At 46.4% G+C, this 21,870-nt stretch overlaps 1 protein-coding gene across 2 annotated transcripts in view; it reads left to right on the top strand.

Moving 5' to 3' along the window:
• LOC139384375 (nuclear factor of activated T-cells, cytoplasmic 3-like) overlaps positions 1–21,870 on the top strand; it is a 94,438-nt gene that overhangs the window by 9,471 nt on the left and 63,097 nt on the right. For both annotated transcript variants that reach the window (XM_071129113.1, XM_071129112.1), the window contains exon 2: positions 13,685–14,861. In XM_071129113.1, the coding sequence (XP_070985214.1) occupies positions 13,685–14,861 (1,177 nt within the window). The remainder of the gene's footprint in view (positions 1–13,684; positions 14,862–21,870) is intronic.

The following is a 21,870-nucleotide window of genomic DNA, read 5'->3' as shown; positions in this document are numbered from 1 at the left end:
TGGTGGGGCAACCAGCGGAACATATACGGAGCGTAGGGGTTGGTAATGTTCTCTAGTTGCGCCTTGATTGGCTCAGTGTTCTGTCACTCATGGGGACACTAGGTCACTGCCATATCTAAGGGTAGAGCTTGAAAATTCAAGCCCCTTGGGTGCTGCCATTGAGTTACATTAGAAGTGCCCATCCAAGAAGGCTCAAGGTCATTGGCCACAGATAAAATGACGTCAAGTCACGTTATATCTACAGCAGCTTTGATTGGACTGTCAACATCATACTTTGAAAATTTTAGCTAGCAGTCATCATCATGAATCAAGTCAACAATATACTGGCAAATCATTTTTAATCCTTGTCATATGAAGATAAATATTGAAGAGAAATAAAATGTATCTGTGCTCATCGGCCATTGGACATAAACATTACACAGCAAGTTGGAAATCGCAAATTCAACAATGAGTGTTTTGGAAGGAATTAGTGCCTAACTACAAGCATTACAAAGCAACCAATAGCCTGCTGTTCAGTGTAGTGGGTGTGTGGTCAGGGTTTAAGGGTCTCTTTTTCCAAGATTAAAAGGATAAATATTCAACCATTGGCCATGCTGTCAATCCAGCATGACTTCTGTGGTGCTCAAAACAACTGGAAACTCAGAACTGTGAAATCTGTTTTCAATGAGTTCAAGACAACTGGGAGCTCTGAGAAAAAAACGAGGTCCAACTGGGAAAATAGGTTTTGAACGGTCATCCAACTCGGAATTGAATGTCCGGAACTCGGGCCTCTTTCTAGAGCTCTGACCTGAAGATCGCTGACGTCATCATGATTCGACCTTGTTTTTTTCAGAGTTCCCAGTTGCCTTGAAAGCACCATAAATCCAGAGAATGCCAGACTTTGATGACAAAGTTTGATGACAATTTTCCCACGAAGGACCACCGAAGTTAAACAAAACTTTCATAATGTTTTTTTAGTTTTCACAAAATGTGGGAAAGTTTGGGTTTGTGAACAATTTATGACCTTTCAACTTATTTCGATATGGTTTGATGTCGGTAGCCTGTTGATGAGTAACACTATGATTCTTTGGGGGAAACCATGCTATTTAGGCCTACATTTCAGTGGAGGTAATTTGCGTAACATGATGATGCAAACCTTCTACAACTATATGTGTAGTGTCTAGTGGAGAGGGGGCCTTTGGGAATTAAATTAAAATAGCCTTGACGAAGCTAATGTGAAATATAAATGTCAATTTGTCTATCTACCCTCTGGCATTTAACATGGCCTTGTGGGTGTGCAGAGAAAGATCTCGGTGAGTGTGCAAGGGTTCCTTTACACTTTTCAAGCCCCTAGACACCGCGGTCATATCTCCACCCAGGGACACTGCACTTCCTTCTTACGGTCCTGAAGGTCCCACTCCACCTCTTCCTTCTCCACTCCATGGTTGCACAATTTACTCTCAGGGCCAGCAGCTTATTGCTGCTGTTACAGTTGTGTAATTAACCTGAGAGGAGGGACATCATCACTAGGGACTGTGACTGGGCAGGAGAGGGGAGTGGAGGAGAAGGATATTACATACATTATTATGATGATATTACATATTATATTCCTATTATACTGTATGATAAATAATACATATGATATGAGTCTGTTAAATCTTGTCTCAGCCCAGAGACCCTAAAGGATGCTGAGTTAGTGAAGGACTCCTAATGCAGTAGGCCTTCGTCTTCATCTACTCAGCTCCACCTTCAAGTTGTTTTCCAACTGACTGCGTTGAGTTTTATTTATAGGAGACAAACAAATATTGTAGTTGAAATTCAATGTGATTACTTAGCACTAAGAGGTGTGTGCACACATTCTGGGGCCACCCCATCCTTTCACACTCTATTTTGGCAGTTAGATCATATACCTATTTAGTTCAGTCTCTGCACTTTTCCAGACTCACAGTTTGCAAATGTCATCCCAGATTTCAGTTTTACTCTCACTCCCACATAGTATTTCTCTGCTCTGTCTCCCTTGCTTTCACTCCTCCCTCTCCCTAGCTCTCCCCCTGTCTTTCCCCCCTCCCCCCTCTCTTTCTCTGGATCAGGCGTATGCACAGTCAGCGCGGACAGGCATATTGTTTAAATGTCACCCTGGCTAGGTTGTGCTGTGAGCAGAGCCACTGATGTTATCTATCTGCCCTGGGTTATTGCAGGCTGTTGGGCTGTGTTATCGTCACTACTGCATTCGCGGCTCAAAGGACAATCATCTAATGTACTGTAGCTGGGGGTCACCGCACATACTGCCTGACCACTGTTAACCAATGGATGCAGCCTGGGTAGTTTGACAGTCAGTGACCAACCACGGTTGACTGTATGAAGCCTATTGGTACATAGGCAACTGGATAAATATATGTGATGTGAAAAAAATAAGTACCTAGGCCTATATAAAAAATGTAACATAACATTTCTGCAAAAGGGAATTCTTGTCTTATGGGACTAATATTAACTGATTAAATAAGTAAACTAAAATGAGTTTAAATGCTATAGTAGGCTATATGAATAGCCTTTGTCTGTGAACATTTTGTACTGGGGGCTTTTTAATTCAGGTGGCCACTGGGCCACTCTCAATGTTTATCCTATAATGTTATCATTAAGCATGAGATGCTTTATTTATCTAACAAACGTGTTAGCGTTGGCTAAGCCAGCAGTCAGGTTCATTGGGCCTCTACGGGGCCGGATGTACTACTTCAGACCGTCAATGCGGTCAGTGCGTATGGATTATATCCCTCATGCTCCGCGTAGGTCTAGTAATAATAACATCAAAGTCTTGACAGTGCTAAGCTACAATCCTGTCAAATCATCTATCAAATAAATGGTAGATTAGGCCTACCTAGAGCTGTACTGCACAAGTTATGTACAGCCCATCACTAAATGGAGCAGCAGGTAACCTAGCGGTTAGAGCGTTAGGCCAGTAGCCAAAAGGTCGCTGGTTTGAGTCAAATCTGTCAGTCTGTCGATGTGCCCTTAAGCTGTACTAATATGGCTGACTGTAACGTACTGGGTGTCGTGAGTATGAAGTCAGGCGCAGGAAAACAGAGAGTTCAATATAGTGCTCTTTTAATGCACACACGGTGAACCACAGCCACCCCACTAAACACTGGGTGCTCAAAACCAAAATGCCCCAGACACGGGGAACGAAAACAGTCCAGCACTATACACGAACATAAACCAACACGTTCGTCTGTAACAAACACCAGGGTTACAATAATCAATCCCGCACAAAGAAACGGGTGGGCCGGCTGACTAATAAAGCCCAACTAATTACAACCAACTCAAAACAGGTGTAATCAATAAACACATAAGGAGGGAGAGAAAAGAATCAGTGGCAGCTAGTACGCCGGCGACGACGACCGCTGAGCACCACCCGAACGGGAAGGGGAGCCACCTTCGGTCGGAGTCGTGACACTGACCCTGTAAAACAACACCTATCCGGTGTATGTGACACTAAAACATCTTTAAAACAAAATGTTTAGCTATTTTCTATTTCTATATAACTCCTAGGCTCTTTTTGTCTCTGTCTCTCTCCCCCTTCTCTCTTTCCCTCCCCCTCTCTCACACACCGTAGTCGACATACAGAGTTCAACGGGAGGTTTGAGGCATCCCAACTCCTCCCCCTCTAGTCAGCATTGAGGGCCATAGGTGTAGGCCAGGCCAGCCCTACTAACAGTAATATACAGTACAGTATGCGTGCCTTGTGCGTCACAGCCTCTGTGCTTAGAAATGGGGCAGGTGGCCAGCCAGTCAGTCAGCCAGCCAGGCAGGCAGCTCAGTTGTTGGATAGGCAGAACAGAAAGGAAGTAATTAAATGTGTTCTTCAGGTGGTCACTATTGTCTGATAATGATGACGTATCAAATCCAAGGCATTATTTGACCAAAATCCAAACTATTGAATAATGGTTATAATTGTGTAACGATGTGTAATTGAGCTATTACAGATGGTAATAGTTATACAATTGTATCATTAAAAAGCTGCTGCAAAATGTTGAGGGTAGATAGATGGCCTTTTACTACAGTAAGTAACAGAAAGGATGAGCTAGAAATGGACTGTTCTTTATGTTATTTCAGAGTTGGTTGGATGGCTCAGTGCAAGTTCTGCTTCAGTCAATGAGTCCCCCACTGTTCCAGCCCCTGGCTCTGTGTTGGTCAGCAGCTCTTGAGGAGAGTAGAAAGGAGAGCCAGGCCCTGAACAAGCCCAGTGTGCAGGGGGTCTAAACAGAGACGTGTGTCTAATCAACCTGCCTGGATACACAAAGGGAACCCAGCGTTAGGTTACTACTGTTACCTCCAGGCCTCACACACACTGACTGAGCCCTGTGTGGCTCTGGAGGACAGGTAGAGTGCACGTACACCAACGTTCAAAAGTTTAGGGTCACTTGGAAATGTCCTTGTTTTGAAAGAAAAGTTTTTTTTTTTTTTATTGTCAATTTAAAATAACATCAAATTGATCAGAAATACAGTTTAGACATTCTTGTTGTAAATTACTATTGTAGCTGGAAACTGATTTTATGGAATACCTACATATGCATACAGAGGCCCATTATCAGCAACCATCACTCCTGTGTTCCAATGGCACGTTGTTAGCTAATCGAAGTTTGTCATGAAAAATCAGCTGTTTCCAGCTACAATAGTCATTTACAACATTACCAATGTCTACACTGTACAGTGGGGCCAAAAAGTATTTAGTCAGCCACCAATTGTGCAAGTTCTCCCACTTAAAAAGATGAGAGAGGCCTGTAATTTTCATCATAGGTACATTTCAACTATGACAGACACAATGAGAAAAAAAGTTCCAGAAAATCACATTGTAGGAATTTTAATGAATTTATTTGCAAATTATGGTAGAAAATAAGTATTTGGTCAATAACAAAAGTTTCTCAATACATAGTTATATACCCTTTGTTGGCAATGACAGAGGTCAAACATTTTCTGTAAGTCTTCACAAGGTTTTCACACACTGTTGCTGGTATTTTGGCCCATTCCTCCATGCAGATCTCATCTAGAGCAGTGATGTTTTGGGGCTGTTGCTGGGCAACACGGACTTTCAACTCCCTCCAAGGATTTTCTATGGGGTTGAGATCTGGAGACTGGCTAGGCCACTCCAGGATCTTCGTTGCCACTCCTTCGTTGCCCGGGCGGTGTGTTTGGGATCATTGTCATGCTGAAAGACCCAGCCACGTTTCATCTTCAATGCCCCTGCTGATGGAAGGATGTTTTCACTCAAAATCTCACGATACATGGCCCCATTCATTCTTTCCTTTACACGGATCAGTCGTCCTGGTCCCTTTGCAGAAAAACAGCCCCAAAGCATGATGTTTCCACCCCCATGCTTCACAGTAGGTATGGTGTTCTTTGGATGCAACTCAGCATTCTTTGTCCTCCAAACACGATGAGTTGAGTTTTTACCAAAAAGTTCTATTTTGGTTTCATCTGACCATATGACTTTCTCCCAATCTTCTGGATCATCCAAATGCTCTCTAGCAAACTTCAGACGGGCCTGGACATGTACTGGCTTAAGCAGGGGGACACGTCTGGCACTGCAGGATTTGAGTCCCTGGCGGCGTAGTGTGTTACTTTGGTCCCAGCTCTCTGCAGGTCATTCACTAGGTCCCCGTGTGGTTCTGGGATTTTTGCTCACCGTTCTTGTGATCATTTTGACCCCACAGGGTGAGATCTTGCGTGGAGCCCCAGATCGAGGGAGATTATCAGTGGTCTTGTATGTCTTCCATTTCCTAATAATTGCTCCCACAGTTGATTTCTTCAAACCAAGCTGCTTACCTATTGCAGATTCAGTCTTCCCAGCCTGGTGCAGGTCCACAATTTTGTTTCTGGTGTCCTTTGACAGCTCTTTGGTCTTGGCCATAGTGGAGTTTGGAGTGTGACTGTTTGAGGCTGTGGACAGGTGTCTTTTATACAGATAACAAATCAAATCAAATTTCGTACATCAGCTGAAATCTCAAAGTGCTGTACAGAAACCCAGCCTAAAACCCCAAACAGCAAGCAATGCAGGTGTAGATGCACGGTGGCTAGGAAAAACTCCCTAGAAAGGCCAAAACCTAGGAAGAAACCTAGAGAGGAACCAGGCTATGTGGGGTGGCCAGTCCTCTTCTGGCTGTGCCGGGTGGAGATTATAACAGAACATGGCCAAGATGTTCAAATGTTCATAAATGACCAGCATGGTCGAATAATAATAAGGCAGAACAGTTGAAACTGGAGCAGCAGCACGGCCAGGTGGACTGGGGACAGCAAGGAGTCATCATGTCAGGTAGTCCTGGGGCATGGTCCTCCGAGAGAGAGAAAGAAAGGGAGAAAGAGAGAATTAGAGAGAGCACACTTAAATTCACACAGGACACCGAATAGGACAGGAGAAGTACTCCAGATATAACAAACTGACCCTAGCCCCCCGACACAAACTACTGCAGCATAAATACTGGAGGCTGAGACAGGAGGGGTCAGGAGACACGTTCAAACAGGTGCCATTAATACAGGTAACGAGTGGAGGACAGAGGAGCTTCTTAAAGAAGAAGTTACAAGTCTGTGAGAGCCAGAAATCTTGCTTGTTTGTAGGTGACCAAATACTTATTTTCCACCATCATTTGCAAATAAATTCATTAAAAATCCTACAAATGTGATTTTCTGGATTTTTTTCTAATTTAGTCTGTCATAGTTGAAGTGTACCTATGATGAAAATTACAGGCCTCTCTCATCTTCTTAAATGGGAAAACTTGCACAATTGGTGGCTGACTAAATACTTTTTTGCCCCACTGTATTTCAGATCATTTTGTTGTTATTTTAATGGACAAAAATGTTGCTTTTCTTTCAAAAACAAGGACATTTCTAAGTGACCCCAAACTTTTGAATGGTAGTGTATGTACGCACTAACACATGCATGAGTTCACACACACACAACACAGGTGTAGCAGCACAGAGAAAAAGGGTAAATGAAAGAACAGTTCATGGTGATTAATTTGTCACGCGAGAGAGAGGTAGAGCGAGGCAACGAGAGTGGTAGATCCCCTTACTATAACCGGAGGCTGTTTCTTAGGACATGACGAGTGTCAGTAATGATGACCCTGACCCACTCCAGGGCAGGGTAGTCCATGAGGAGAGCCTGTGCTGTGGAAGGAGAGGAGAAGAGGCGTGAGCGGGCAGACCAGTGAGAATCCCCAGGGCTCCAGAGAGAAGGTGATGTCTGAGTCAGGTCGAGACCACCTCGGAGGCCTCTTAGCTGGGGCTGCACGTCAGGTTGCCTGGGGAGGGTGGAGAATGCAACATGGTTGACCCTGGGGTGTGTCCCGGAGAAGCCTATCCTACATCACCTATAGCAAAACGTCTATTTAACTCCACTGCCAGGCGATTTCCAGCTATTATTAGCTTAGGAACAGCAAAGCCTCTTAGGGCTCTTTATTTAACCAGATCGGCAGTCTGATGTGGGGGCACTTTAGTTGTGTATGACGCAATCCTCTTGCAGCCTGTCAGAAGTGGAGAAGAGGGAGGAGCAGTGGCCTCAGGCCAGGCTAGACCAGGAGTAGAGTAGAGCAGCTGTGCTTTCTATTCATTGTCTGGTTAGATTATGAGATGTTCAGATGAGATAAAGAAGAGTTTAACTCATCTGACCTCATGTCTTACCAGGAACTTTTCCAGAGGACTGACTCATATCTCGTATGAGGCTCCGTCAATGTCATAAATCATAGATCCATTAATTCAACCTTTGAGCATGTGGGTTGGTGTGTGCGTGCATACGTGCGTGGGCCGGAGTGTGTGAGGGAATTTTAATTATAGTTTGTTGATATAATGGTTCTAAAACAGGGACAGGAGGGTTGTGGTCATGTTGACCAGCTTTCTTAGACCTGTCTGATCCACATGCATCCCCGACTACCCTCTCCCCCCTCTCCTCCTCCTTTCTCCTCTTCTCCTCCTTCCCCCTCTCCTCCTCCTTTCTGCTCTCCTCTTCGCCTCCTCCTTGCCCCTTTCCTCCTCCATCCCCCTCTTCTCCTCCTGAGAGCAGGTGGTTGGGGTCTGACACCCCCAGGGGAGCCCCTTCGCCAGGTATTCAGTGGCGTTCCAGTGGGCTAATCTGGTCTCAGAGGGGTGTGAGCCAGGGCACCCGGTCCACTCCACTCCTCCCTCCCCATGTCTATCCCCTGCCTCCCCCCAGAAGTACCCCCTTTCTTCTCTCCCTCCCCCTTCTGTCTTTTTCTCTCAACCCTCCCCCTCTCTGTCTGTAAACCTCTTTCCCCTTCCCTCCTCCCCCCAGAAGACCATCCAGTGTGATGAAACCGTGGCATTAACAGGAGGGTTTCAGATCAGTCATCTGAGGAGGCTGGCGGAGCTTGTGGAGCAAGAGGGTTTCAGATCAGTCATCTGAGGAGGCTGGCGGAGCTTGTGGAGCAAGAGGGTTTCAGATCAGTCATCTGAGGATGCTGGTGGAGCTTGTGGAGCAAAAGGGTTTCAGATCAGTCATCTGAGGAGGCTGGCAGAGCTTGTTGAGCAAGAGGGTTTCAGATCAGTCATCTGAGGAGGATGGCGGAGCTTGTTGAGCAAGAGGGTTTCAGATCAGTCATCTGAGGATGCTGGTGGAGCTTGTGGAGCAAGAGGGTTTCAGATCAGTCATCTGAGGATGCTGGTGGAGCTTGTGGAGCAAGAGGGTTTCAGATCAGTCATCTGAGGAGGCTGGCGGAGCTTGTGGAGCAAGAGGGTTTCAGATCAGTCATCTGAGGAGGCTGGCGGAGCTTGTTGAGCAAGAGGGTTTCCACATCATAAAACATACACCTAATGAGCTCTTAGACTGGTCATGCAGAGCATTTAAACACACTTTTCCTCACATACAGATTGTAGCCTATATGCTGTATAAAGTATAGTCAGACTTCACAGGCCTTTCCAATGCCATGTGGAAGTAGGACAATGATGAGACTTTTGACAATAGCTATGTTTCCATCAGGTTGGCGACCGATTTTCATGCGAATATTCTAAGATCCACATTTTCCCGCCAGAGATGTTTCCAGCAAATTGACTTGTTGTGGGTAAAAGGCTGTGAATGATGATGTAGTGCAAATAAAAATTACTTTTGAGATTAAATTCTCATGTACCGAATGGGTTTCCATCACATTTTCAACTCTACTGATGGTTTTGTCACAATTTTTTTTATTTTTGTAGTGAACGTGCCCCAGGGTTTCCGTTAGGAGAATGTGGTGCCGGACATTTGACCGGCGACATTTTAATTCACCGGACATTTTGAGAAATTTACCAGACCCATTTGCATTGGGTGCGTAACCTGATTAGGGCGTCCACACACTGTGCTCAGAATGACGGAAATAATATTTAGAATATGGTAATTCATATTAACAAAACAATGATGTGGTCCTTCTTAACAAATTCTGATGTTCACTTTGAACATGTTAGAATAACATTTACTTTTCCACAGCCAACAAGATGAGTAACAAACAGCAAAATCACTAGCCTATGTCAATCTACTATAGTAGAAAAGTGTAGGTTACCTATTCTATTGGTCAGCTTGTCGAGACAGAAATAGCCTATTCCAAACCGACTCTGGGACAGAGTTCTTCACATTTTAAGTGCAGCCATGCGCACAAAGCAGTTGGCTACAGATGAATGTTCATTTCATAATGCAATCAGCAGGAAAACACCACTGTCAAAACTGCACTTCACATGGGAACAGTTTGATGTGACCGCGATGAACATATATGTTAGGGCCCTTCCCACTCTATCTGTCGGATACATTATTTTGTAGACAGTTCTTGATAGAATAAAACAAAGAGCCCTTCATAAGAACCAGAAGATCTTTAATGTCCCACTGCTGGGAAAATTAGATTGAGATCAGATGGCTTCACTGCTTCCTTTGTTAATTAGCTCATGTGTTGTGTCTGACTCTGTTCTAGCTGTATCTCTGTCAGTGGTCACAAACAAGACAGGGAGATGACCATTTCTGTCAGTCTCTCTGTCTCTCTCTGTCTTGTCTCTCATCATTGAGTGAGTGATGTTAATGAACTGAGCTGGCAGCCTGCAGTGTGGTAGGGTTGAGTATTTATTGATGGCTGGCCATGCCACCTCAATCATTTAGAACAGCATTTAAATGAGGGGGAGATGTACATTTACAACACATGTGCCACACACACACACACACACACACACACACACACACACACGTACACGTACAACACAGTTGGCAGAGTTTTTTTCTCTCTTTCCAGCAGGCTCTTGGAAACAGAGAATATTCAATAGATCTTTAATAACTGAGGTGTATTTGTGGACCTGCTCTTGTTAATTAATATGCATTTGAAAATGACTGCCTTGAAAGTAACCCCTTCTTAATATGTCTGCATTTGGCAATGAATATTGGCTTCTTTGCACTTTAAATATCCAGGCAAATGTATTTTGAGTGCTTACTTCTGGCTAATGTAAACTGAATTGTTTTCCACTTTCAATTCATACCTCCCAATGGATTTCTTTAATGCAATGTGATTCACAAAGTATTGGCCTACAGGTTTGTCTAACTCGATTTCTACCGTTGACCATTTATTGAATTGGCTACATTTATTGAATTGCGTGGGAAACTACCAGGGCTGTCCAATCCTGTGCCTTTTGAAGGGTGTTGTCACGATACCAGTATTTAGATTTTGATACCAATACCAGTTTACTATCACAATACTTGATACCATCACAATACCAAAACAATACCAAGGGAAAAAATAAGGCATATTAGCCAAAGTCACAGAATGGCAGTTGATGTCATTACATTTTTGAATGTATGCATTAATGAGTCAGTCATACAATCAGTTTGGCTTTGGTAAAACAAATAACTAACTACATGACAACATAATGGTAATAATTTATTTGAATGGAAAATCTCTAGTCTATTGATAAACTGGGTCATCAAGATTTAGCCTAGGCCTATTCACAATACAGATGAAATCATATTCAGTAGGATGTGTGCATGCCTTTTAGTTATTGAGCTTGTTTTCACTGATATCATGGGACTGCAGATATCAAAACAATCTGTTTCCCTTCCATTTGGGACTTATTATATTGTACTGATCAACTAAATGTGCATAGAATAAGTAATCTCTTCTTTGATCAAAGTCTGTGCTGTCTCTTTAAGACCCCTGGCGTCATTCTCACACACAGAGAGATACAAATGCTGAGCAAAAATGATCTTGACTTGGAGAAACTGAGGCGGGGGAGATTAAGTGAATGAATAAAAGTTTTGGTGACAATAAGCTTTGAAATCTGCAATATTTAGCGTTATGGTTTGTATACTGCATTTAATCACAAACAAGGTACTAGGGTAGTGAATTGATGTTAGCTTCAGCTGTAAGCTAGGAAGGACAGTTTGCCTACAAAGCTGGAAGCTACCGGTAACGTTATCTTTCTGCATTGTAAAGTGTTGTATTATGTAGCTCTTGGACATTGTTTAGCCAACAGTAATCAACAGTAATCAACATTTCTACATGACGTTTAAGCGTGTTAACTTCTGTGCAGCGCAAGTGGTGATGCAGCCCAGACTCCCAGAGTTCCTCAGGACAGGCTAGTCTAGAGCTAGTCTAGTGCTAGTCTAGAGCTAGTGTATTGTTGTGCTACAAGGGGACTGCAATGATAGACTTGATCCTCTCGCAATCAGTAGACGCCATGAGAAACATTTGACAGAAGTACCAAAAGTAATACTAATTCTAGTACCGAATCGTTTTTCAGCTTCTAGTATCGGAAAAGTACAAGCGTTTCAGTATACCGTGCCACACTTCTTTTGAATGATAAAAAAAAAAACTTGACTAGAAAGTAACGGAACAACACAAAGTAAATGTGTGTGTTTTTCCAGATGCTATGGAAAGATAGGCCTACAGTGTATGACTATCCAGCCCGATAGCAGTGCTTTAGTTAGTGCATCCTTCCACATACTGTACTGTGCCTTTGTTAGTGTGTTGTCTTGTCCTTCCTCTGAGGGCTCGGGGGGGCGGGTCGAGGCAGCACAGTGCAGCAGGCTGTTGACCCGCTCTGTTGTCCTCCTCCATACACACACCATACATTCTATCTATTCCTCCGTCAGTCAGATGATGTCTCCCTCTGTCGTCACAGGATACAGCAGTCTTGTGACACTGACAGGCAGGCAGGGCCACTGTGGAGCAGCTATGAATAGACTGCTGCGAGGGAGGGAGTGAGAGAGGGAGTGAGAGAGGGAGGGGGAGAGGGAGGGGGAGTGAGATAGGGAGAGAGAGAGAGAGGGAGTGAGTGAGAGGGTGGGAGTGAGAGAGGGAGGGGGAGTGAGGGTGGGAGTGAGAGAGGGAGGGGGAGTGAGTGAGGGAGGGGGTGGGGAGAGTGGGAGAGAGAGAATTGAGTAGGCTGCTCCTCTTCTAAAATGTTCCTTTTTACAGTCTGATTCTGATATTTCCATTCATCTTTAGCTTAAGAAGACTGTGGTTTCCTAAATGTGTTGACGCACAGGATTTGTGTCTCTTCTCAAGGTCCTTTCAAAGTGTTTTGTTTTGAAGAACAAGCTTTTTTGCGGAAAGTGTTTTGTATTCGAACAGCAATTTCAAACCCCCATTGCCTATGACATGAACTGGGTGTGTAAATATCATGATTATGTGCACCTTTGGTTAGGTTATTTGTACTTTACAGGAGAGCACAGCACAACTATGTTAAGTGATTTACACTACTGCTGCAACAGTAGTTAAACGTGAACTGTATTTTCACAAAGTTACATAGGTTCAATTTTGCAAATTCTCTTCATCTTTTATAAGTCCTAATATAGAACAGAACTATGGAATAGAACGTGACATGGTGTATTTCTCATGATGAGTCCAGGGGCGTGTAGTGACGCTGTCCTGTGTTCGTGTCCCAGTTAGGTCCAGCCAGTTTATCAATAACTACAAATAGAGTGGTGTTGGTGGACAATAGGTTGTTGTCTGTGAGCCACCTATCCTTTGTGTGTGTGCGTGCGTGCTTGTCTTTGTGCCTGTGTGTGGCCAGACCATCACTGAGGCAGGGCTGATGTGTATTATTAGAGTGCTGGTGCTGCCGTGATGACAGGAGAGAGCATGCACCGTTGTGCGAATTTGTTTCCTGAGGAGCGATGCTCATCGGTTATCCCTCTTGGAACCATGCCCGTTTTCTTTCTGCCCGTCTAAACACACACCCACACACACACACACACACACACACACACACACACACAGACACACACACCTCTCTCGTCCCCCACCCCTCTGGAATGTAGGACTATGTCTGGAATGGAGGTAGCCTATCAGTAGACCATAATGTACCTACTGTTGTAGATGAGGACTATCCTTGTTTGTAGTGAAGCAAAGTAACTCCTCCTGTGTGTATGTGTGTGTCAAGCCAACTCCTGTTCAAGACTAGCAGAATGAAAACCACAGCAATAAAGCACCAATAAAGGAGTTTGTCAGGGAGATAGTGGAGCTGTTTGCCTGGGTCTATCCTTATCACTCCCCTGGCGGTGCAGTGGCTCAGATCTCACAGGAATAGGGGTAAAAGTAATGTTCTGTTGAAATAAATTCAGTTCAAAGGCATTGCCAGATCACAAGTTTAGCATCCTCCTCATATAATACAAATAGGTATTGTATGGCCCATAGAGCGGTTATTGTGATGGTGACTTATGGTCCTTTTTCTCTCCATCATTCCTCTTCAGATCTGGAGCCTGACGACAATACGTCGTTCTACATCCTCAATGTGGGCCAGCAGTCCGTGGTCAACAACCAGTCTATGGGCCAGTCATGCAATGGCAGCATGCAGCCTCACTCCCACTCCCAAGTCATCAGCTCCTCCCCCCATCAGCACCTGCAGTCCCACAAGGTGTACGACCCCATTTATGAGGTCCAGGACAATGTCAACAAAAACAAATCCAGCCCTGCAGGTGGGGGTGGGGGGCCTCCCAAAGCCTTTGAGTGTCCTAGCATCCAGATCACCTCTATCTCCCCCAGCTGTCAGCAGGAGATGGACGCTAACGAGGACAATCTTAGAGGTAATGATGGGGACTACCACCATGGGGACCGGCCCCTGTCCAGGGACCACCTGTACCTGCCCTTAGACCACTCATACCGGGACTCAACTCTCAGCCCATCCCCCTGCAGCTCCCTGTCCTCCAGGAGCTGGTTCTCAGACGCCTCGTCCTGCGAGTCCTTTTCCCACGAGTACGATGACGTGGACTCTGAGCTGAACGAAGCGGCCGCAAGGTTTACCCTGGGGTCTCCCCGCACCTCCCCTGGCTGCTCCCCTCATCCTGGGGTCCTGGAGGAGGGTCTGTGGGCTGGGCATCAGCACCACCACCCTGCCTTTCACCACTCCCACTCCTCCCACTCCCTGTCCCCCCGAGTCTCCCCGTGCCACTCCCCACGCACCTCCGTCACAGACGAGAACTGGCTGAGCCCCCGGCCGCCGTCCCGCCCCTCCTCACGCCCCACCTCACCCTGCGGGAAGAGACGCCACTCCAGCGCAGACATCTGCTACCCGGTGGGCTCCGTGTCCCCACACCACTCCCCGATCCCCACCCCTGAGCCGTCCCCAAGGGGCAGCGTGACAGAGGACACCTGGATAGGAAGCCCCTCCATGGGCATGTTCCAGTGCTGCCCTTCCGAGGCAGACATCCCCTCCAAGACTAGGAAGACGTCCCAGGACCGGACATGCTCCATGGGGGGGAAGGGGGACCTGGGTCTGGACGACTCTGGGAACGGGTCCCCCCTCATGGACTCTCCCTCGGAAGACACTTTGCACTCCCTGAAGAAGGACGGGCCAGGGGAACAGTTTCTCTCAGTGCCCTCACATTTCACATGGAACAAACCCAAACCAGGACACACACCCATCTTCAGGTATGTCACTTCCTGTACCTGCCCTCTCAATCACAGATAGAGTTGGAAAATTCCACAAACTTTCCCAGAAATGTTGGTTGGAGGATTCCCAGAATCAGGAGGGAATAAGCAGGGAGGGGATCCTCCAACCAGGATATCTGAATAACCAAGGAAGATATTTTGCAACACTAATCACAAGTCATCTTTAGCTTTAGTCAGCATTTAGAATGAATACACACTCATCAGAGTCATTAGTATTACTAGGTCAAGGTAGAGTACATGAAAGGTACAGATAGGAACCTTTATGGGACCTTTATAGGATTAGTGATAAAGAAAAAAATGTTCAGTAGCCTGTTTGATCCCGATAAGAGCATTAGGACACTTTTCATACTAGTATTTTATGAAGGAAGATTCTTACATTGAATCAAGTTTAATAGCAATAGATTACAGTTCATTCCTGGTTATGCAATGGCTTGGACAGTTGGGCAAGCATTCCTCAAATTTGAGCTTGCAGTCAAATATCCTGAGCTCCGAAGTTACAATTGTGTAGCCTAATTGAATTGGAACAGGGGAACTACCCTGCACTTAGTCTGCACCTATCAGGGGTGCACTAGTATAATATTCTGTAGCTTATACCGATATAATTGTGTCTGTAGGTTTGACTCCAATGCTCTCAAACTTTAGGTCACTGCTTTAGACCCACATGGGCTGAAACATTTAATGAGCCACAGAGACATGATGGCGCTGTCTGAAGTAGCACAACAGTGTAACATAAGGTTGTTGGTGCCTGGGGGGAAGCACATGCTCACGTCTCTCACTCACTCACTCACTCACTCACTCACTCACTCACTCACACACACACACACACACACACACACACACACACACACACTTTTTATCTGGAAATCGGCGTAACCAGAAGCTCTTGATCGTCGTGACGCACTGACTTCTATCAGAAAGAGCGGGTTAAAGTTTCCCTTCTCTGCTCTCCCAATGTGTGCAGCAGATGAAGTCTCAGCCTTGTTTGTGTGCTCTGGCCTCTAGCGCTATAAATCAGCACAGGTCACATATGGCTGAGGGGCCACACCACCACCATCTAACCCAGCCTTTCTGAAACACCACAGTCTGGCTGCCCATTCACAGACACCTTCCAGAAAGGGGTCAACATTGTACCTTGTTATAGTGGTCTAGTACCCTGCTACAAGAGTATATTCATATCTAGGATAAACCACTATTTATAAAATGATTAGGTCTTTAGGACTAGAGTAGGCTTCCACTGTTGGATGTAGTGAGTGCTGTGACTGTGGGGTGATCTCTCCTGTCTGCTGTAGAAGGTTCTGGAAGAGTCTCCACTAGGGTTGTCACCATGATACCAGTATCGCGACACTCAGAAGTATCGTGGCAAGAAAACAAAAAATGAATGAATTTCTTATGACATAACAGTCCTATAGTATAAAATAAAACCTTTTTGTAAATAACCATAGAGTTTAGTCTGCTTCCTGTTTTTTTTTACCAAGGAAAATGTGGTATGGTAGTTTCGCCACACTGGTATCGTGACAACCCTAGTCTCCAGTCAGAGAAGCTGTGTCTGGGAGGCGTTCTGCTGAACAGATGGTCCTGGCGTCTGTCTGCTGGGTGGCTGTCAGTGTTCAGTGGAAACAGAGGCATGGGGCGGGGGGCTCCGAGTCTGAGCCTCAGACAGACTGGTGGTGGAGGAAACAGAAGCATGGGGCGGGGGGCTCCGAGTCTGAGCCTCAGACAGACTGGGGGTGGAGGAAACAGAGGCATGGGGCGGGGGGCTCCGAGTCTGAGCCTCAGACAGACTGGTGGTGGAGGAAACAGAAGCATGGGGCGGGGGGCTCCGAGTCTGAGCCTCAGACAGACCGGTGGTGGAGGAAACAGAGGCATGGGGCGGGGGGCTCCGAGTCTGAGCCTCAGACAGACTGGTGGTGGAGGAAACAGAAGCATGGGGCGGGGGGCTCCGAGTCTGAGCCTCAGACAGACCGGGGGTGGAGGAAACAGAAGCATGGGGCGGGGGGCTCCGAGTCTGAGCCTCAGACAGACTGGTGGTGGAGGAAACAGAAGCATGGGGCGGGGGGCTCCGAGTCTGAGCCTCAGACAGACTGGGGGTGGAGGAAACAGAGGCATGGGGCGGGGGGCTCCGAGTCTGAGCCTCAGACAGACTGGTGGTGGAGAAAACAGAGGCATTGGGCGGGGGGCTCCGAGTCTGAGCCTCAGAGAGACTGGGGGTGGAGGAAACAGAGGCATGGGGCGGGGGGCTCCGAGTCTGAGCCTCAGACAGACTGGTGGTGGAGAAAACAGAGGCATTGGGCGGGGGGCTCCGAGTCTGAGCCTCAGACAGACTGGGGGTGGAGGAAACAGAGGCATGGGGCGGGGGGCTCCGAGTCTGAGCCTCAGACAGACCGGTGGTGGAGGAAACAGAGGCATGGGGCGGGGGGCTCCGAGTCTGAGCCTCAGACAGACTGGGGGTGGAGGAAACAGAGGCATGGGGCGGGGGGCTCCGAGTCTGAGCCTCAGACAGACTGGGGGTGGAGGAAACAGAGGCATGGGGCGGGGGGCTCCGAGTCTGAGCCTCAGACAGACTGGGGGTGGAGGAAACAGAAGCATGGGGCGGGGGGCTCCGAGTCTGAGCCTCAGACAGACTGGGGGTGGAGGAAACAGAGGATGGGGCGGGGGGCTCCGAGTCTGAGCCTCAGACAGACCGGTGGTGGAGGAAACAGAGGCATGGGGCGGGGGGCTCCGAGTCTGAGCCTCAGACAGACCGGGGGTGGAGGAAACAGAGGCATGGGGCGGGGGGCTCCGAGTCTGAGCCTCAGACAGACTGGTGGTGGAGGAAACAGAGGCATGGGGCGGGGGGCTCCGAGTCTGAGCCTCAGACAGACTGGTGGTGGAGGAAACAGAGGCATGGGGCGGGGGGCTCCGAGTCTGAGCCTCAGACAGACCGGGGGTGGAGGAAACAGAGGCATGGGGCGGGGGGCTCCGAGTCTGAGCCTCAGACAGACTGGTGGTGGAGGAAACAGAGGCATGGGGCGGGGGGCTCCGAGTCTGAGCCTCAGACAGACTGGTGGTGGAGGAAACAGAGGCATGGGGCGGGGGGCTCCGAGTCTGAGCCTCAGACAGACTGGTGGTGGAGGAAACAGAGGCATGGGGCGGGGGGCTCCGAGTCTGAGCCTCAGACAGACTGGTGGTGGAGGAAACAGAGGCATGGGGCGGGGGGCTTCGAGTCTGAGCCTCAGACAGACCGGGGGTGGATTCAGGGAGCCCTCTTTCCCAATCCCTCCCAGTCCCTCCCTATATCTTGATCCCAGATCTGTTTTCTGTATAGACAATTGGCATGAAAATGACCATTATAGTTGGCTATACTGCACAAAAAGATCTATAACCAGGCTAGTCCATCCCACCTCAGGGCTAACTATAGAAATCCATATTCACATACCGGTATTCAGGTTGATATGACATTTAGTGGGGCTAAGAAAGGCTTTATGGCTCGGCACACTCATACTCAGGCTGACTGGATCAGGCAAATGAGAAATAAGTGCACTCAGGCTAAAGGCCAAAGTTAGTTACTTTAAGGAGCAGTTCTCTCACTTAAAGACCTACTCCCTCTTTCCCCTGCCCCGCTACAAAGTTTCTCCCTGCAGGCGGACACAGAGTCTGAGGTGCTAGAGGAGCTCCTTCAACCTGACCCCAAAAAAACATCTGGGTCCAAACGTTTAGACTAGAGGTCGACCGATTATGATTTTTCAACACCGATACCGATTATTGGAGGACCAAAAAAGCCGATATCGATTTAATCGGCCGATTTATAAAAAAAAAAATAATAATAATAATTTAAAAAAACGTGTATTTGTAATAATGACAATTACCACAATACTGAATTAACACTTATTTAAACTTAATATAAAACATCAATAAAATCAATTTAGCCTCAAATAAATAATGAAACAAGTCTTAACTGACTTGCCTAGTTAAATAAAAGGTATAAAAAACATTCGTATTATTTTTTATTTTTTTAATAATCGGAAATCGGCGCCCGATCCTAGGCCCCACACTCTTCTCAATTTACATCAACAACATAGCTCAGGCAGTAGGAAGCTCTCTCATCTATTTATATGCCTGTCTTATACTCAGCTGGCCCCTCCTCGGATTTTGTGTTAAACTCTACTATAACATAGCTTTCTTAGTATCCAACAAGCTTTCTTTGCCCTTAACCTTGTTCTGAATGTCTCCAAAACAAAGGTCATGTGGTTTGGTAAGAAGAATGCCTCTCTCGCCACCGGTGTGATTACTACCTCTGGGGGTTTAGAGCTTGAGGTAGTCACCTCATACAAGTACTTGGGAGTATGACTAGACGGTACACTGTCCTTCTCTCAGCACATATCAAAGCTGCAGGTTAAGGTTCAATCTAGACTTGGTTTCCTCTATCGTAATCGCTCCTCTTTCACCCCAGCTGCCAAACTAACCTTTGGCCTCACTTCCCCCTATCTGAGAGATCTACTGCAGCCCTCATCCTCCACATAAAACACCCAGTCACATTCTGTTAAAGGTTCCCAAAGCACACACATCCCTGGGTCGCTCCTCTTTTCAGTTCGCTGCAGCTAGAGACTGGAACGAGCTGCAAAAAAACACTGAAACTGGACAGTTTTATCTCCATCTCTTACTGACAGTTGCGGCTGCTTCACGTGATGTATTGTTGTTTCTACCTTCTTGCCCTTAGTGCTGTTGTCTGTGCCCGATAATGTTTGTACCATGTTTTGTGCTGCTGCCATGTTGTGTTGCTACCATGTTGTGTTGCTACCATGTTGTTGTCATGTTTTGTTGCTACCAGGCTGTGTTGTTGTCTTAGGTCTCTCTTTATGTAGTGTTGTCTCTCAGGTCGTGATGTGTGTGTTGTCCTATATTTTATTTCATTTTTTCTTTTTCTTTTTTTGTTATTGTTTGTTTTTAACTGACTTTCCTAGTTAAATAAAAGTTAAATAAAGAATGAGAGATGTACAGGGGAGCGGCTGTAGGCCGCAGGTGGTGACTGGTAGCACCAGACTGGGAGTCCCAGAGCCCCGCGGTACCGAGCAGCATACCCTAGAAAGGTTACGCTAATCCAGGCTCCGACCTCTGCTCCAACCCGCTCCCTCTGCCCGCCACAATGCTCAGGTTTCCTAGCTACCAAACCCCTCTTGTGTTACTGTGGCCGCTGGCCAGGGAAAACATACACTTCCGGTGTTATGTTGGTGGCATTGGAGGGTACGAGACAAGCCACTGTTACACCCACCTTTGTTTTTAGGCCTTAAACCTTTAGAGACGGTTTCCCAGACCTAGATTAAGATTACTTCTGGACTACAAAGCATGCTCATTGGAGAATCCTTATTCAAATAGCTTCGAAGGAATAGACTTGATCTGGGTCTGAGAAGCCTACCTTTTTATTTAGAATAGTTGTGACTCGTGCAGTACATCTTTATAGTATGCAATGTGATCATATTCATGGGGGCTTTCCTCTGCCATGTGCTGTGGGGGAATCTAGGCTACCAGGACAGGCTGTCCTATAGCCTACTTTGATTCAAAATCGCATGGGAACAGATGCCAGTGGTACGATACCACAATGTTAGAGACACGTGCTTCTATTTTTCTTCTACTGTCATTCTTTCCTCTGGACAACAGTTTATTCAGTGAACCGACTCCAAAGAAAGCCAGCCACCACATTTCTCCCATTTAGTTCTCCCACTGATGGTGTTCGGAGTCAGCCAGCTGCCCAGCTTCTGATAGAGCCATGGAGGATAGGGAAAAACTGACTGACTCATGTTTTGCTACTCTGTTGAGTTCTTTTTGAGTTCCCTGGCCTTTAGTAAATTAACATTCATTTTATTTGGTGTCTGCATGCTGTGTGAGGGCTGAGTGGAGGGCATTTCTGTGTGGCATGTTTGTCTGACATAGCATGGCTTGTTGAAAGCACAACTTTAGTTTTGCCACGACCTGCCGGGGCACATAAAGAAACAATAGACCATGGTTAGTGACTTTCTTTGACTAGCGGAGAAGGTTAGGCTAGTTACTGTAGAGAGGCATAATGTGGTGTAAATGTCTGCCTGTTAGGACAGCTTACAGTGGTGTGTATCATTCCTCTTACTCATAGACCATGGACGCACACACACCCACACACGTTTAATTTCTCCCCATTTGTACTGCACAGTGCTGTGTTAGAGAAAACTGTGTCTCCCTGTAACTGTAACAGACCAGGAACACCTTTATCATGCTGTATGGAACACATACTGAGAGCTTCTGAACTGGTCTTTATAACTGGCTCAATGTAGCCCCTTCTTTATAACTGGCTCAATGTAGCCCCGTCTTTATAACTGGCTCAATGTAGCCCCGTCTTTATAACTGGCTCAATGTAGCCCCGTCTTTATAACTGGCTCAATGTAGCCAAGTCCTTATAACTGGCTCAATGTAGCCCCGTCTTTAAACTGGCTCAATGTAGCCAAGTCTTTATAACTGGCTCAATGAAGCCAAGTCTTTATAACTGGCTCAATGTAGCCAAGTCTTTATAACCGGCTCAATGTAGCCCCGTCTTTATAACTGGCTCAATGTAGCCCCGTCTTTATAACTGGCTCAATGTAGCCCCGTCTTTATAACTGGCTCAATGTAGCCCCGTCTTTATAACTGGCTCAATGTAGCCCCGTCTTTATAACTGGCTCAATGTAGCCCCGTCTTTATAACTGGCTCAATGTAGCCAAGTCCTTATAACTGGCTCAATGTAGCCCCGTCTTTATAACTGGCTCAATGTAGCCAAGTCTTTATAACTGGCTCAATGAAGCCAAGTCTTTATAACTGGCTCAATGTAGCCAAGTCTTTATAACTGGCTCAATGAAGCCAAGTCTTTATAACTGGCTCAATGTAGCCAAGTCTTTATAACCGGCTCAATGTAGCCCCGTCTTTATAACCGGCTCAATGTAGCCCCGTCTTTATAACTGGCTCAATGTAGCCCCGTCTCTATAACTGGCTCAATGTAGCCCCGTCT

Source organism: Oncorhynchus clarkii, chromosome 26, assembly GCF_045791955.1.
Source record: "Oncorhynchus clarkii lewisi isolate Uvic-CL-2024 chromosome 26, UVic_Ocla_1.0, whole genome shotgun sequence".
NCBI classification, from domain to species: domain Eukaryota; kingdom Metazoa; phylum Chordata; class Actinopteri; order Salmoniformes; family Salmonidae; genus Oncorhynchus; species Oncorhynchus clarkii.
This window is presented reverse-complemented; position numbering and strand designations above follow the sequence as displayed.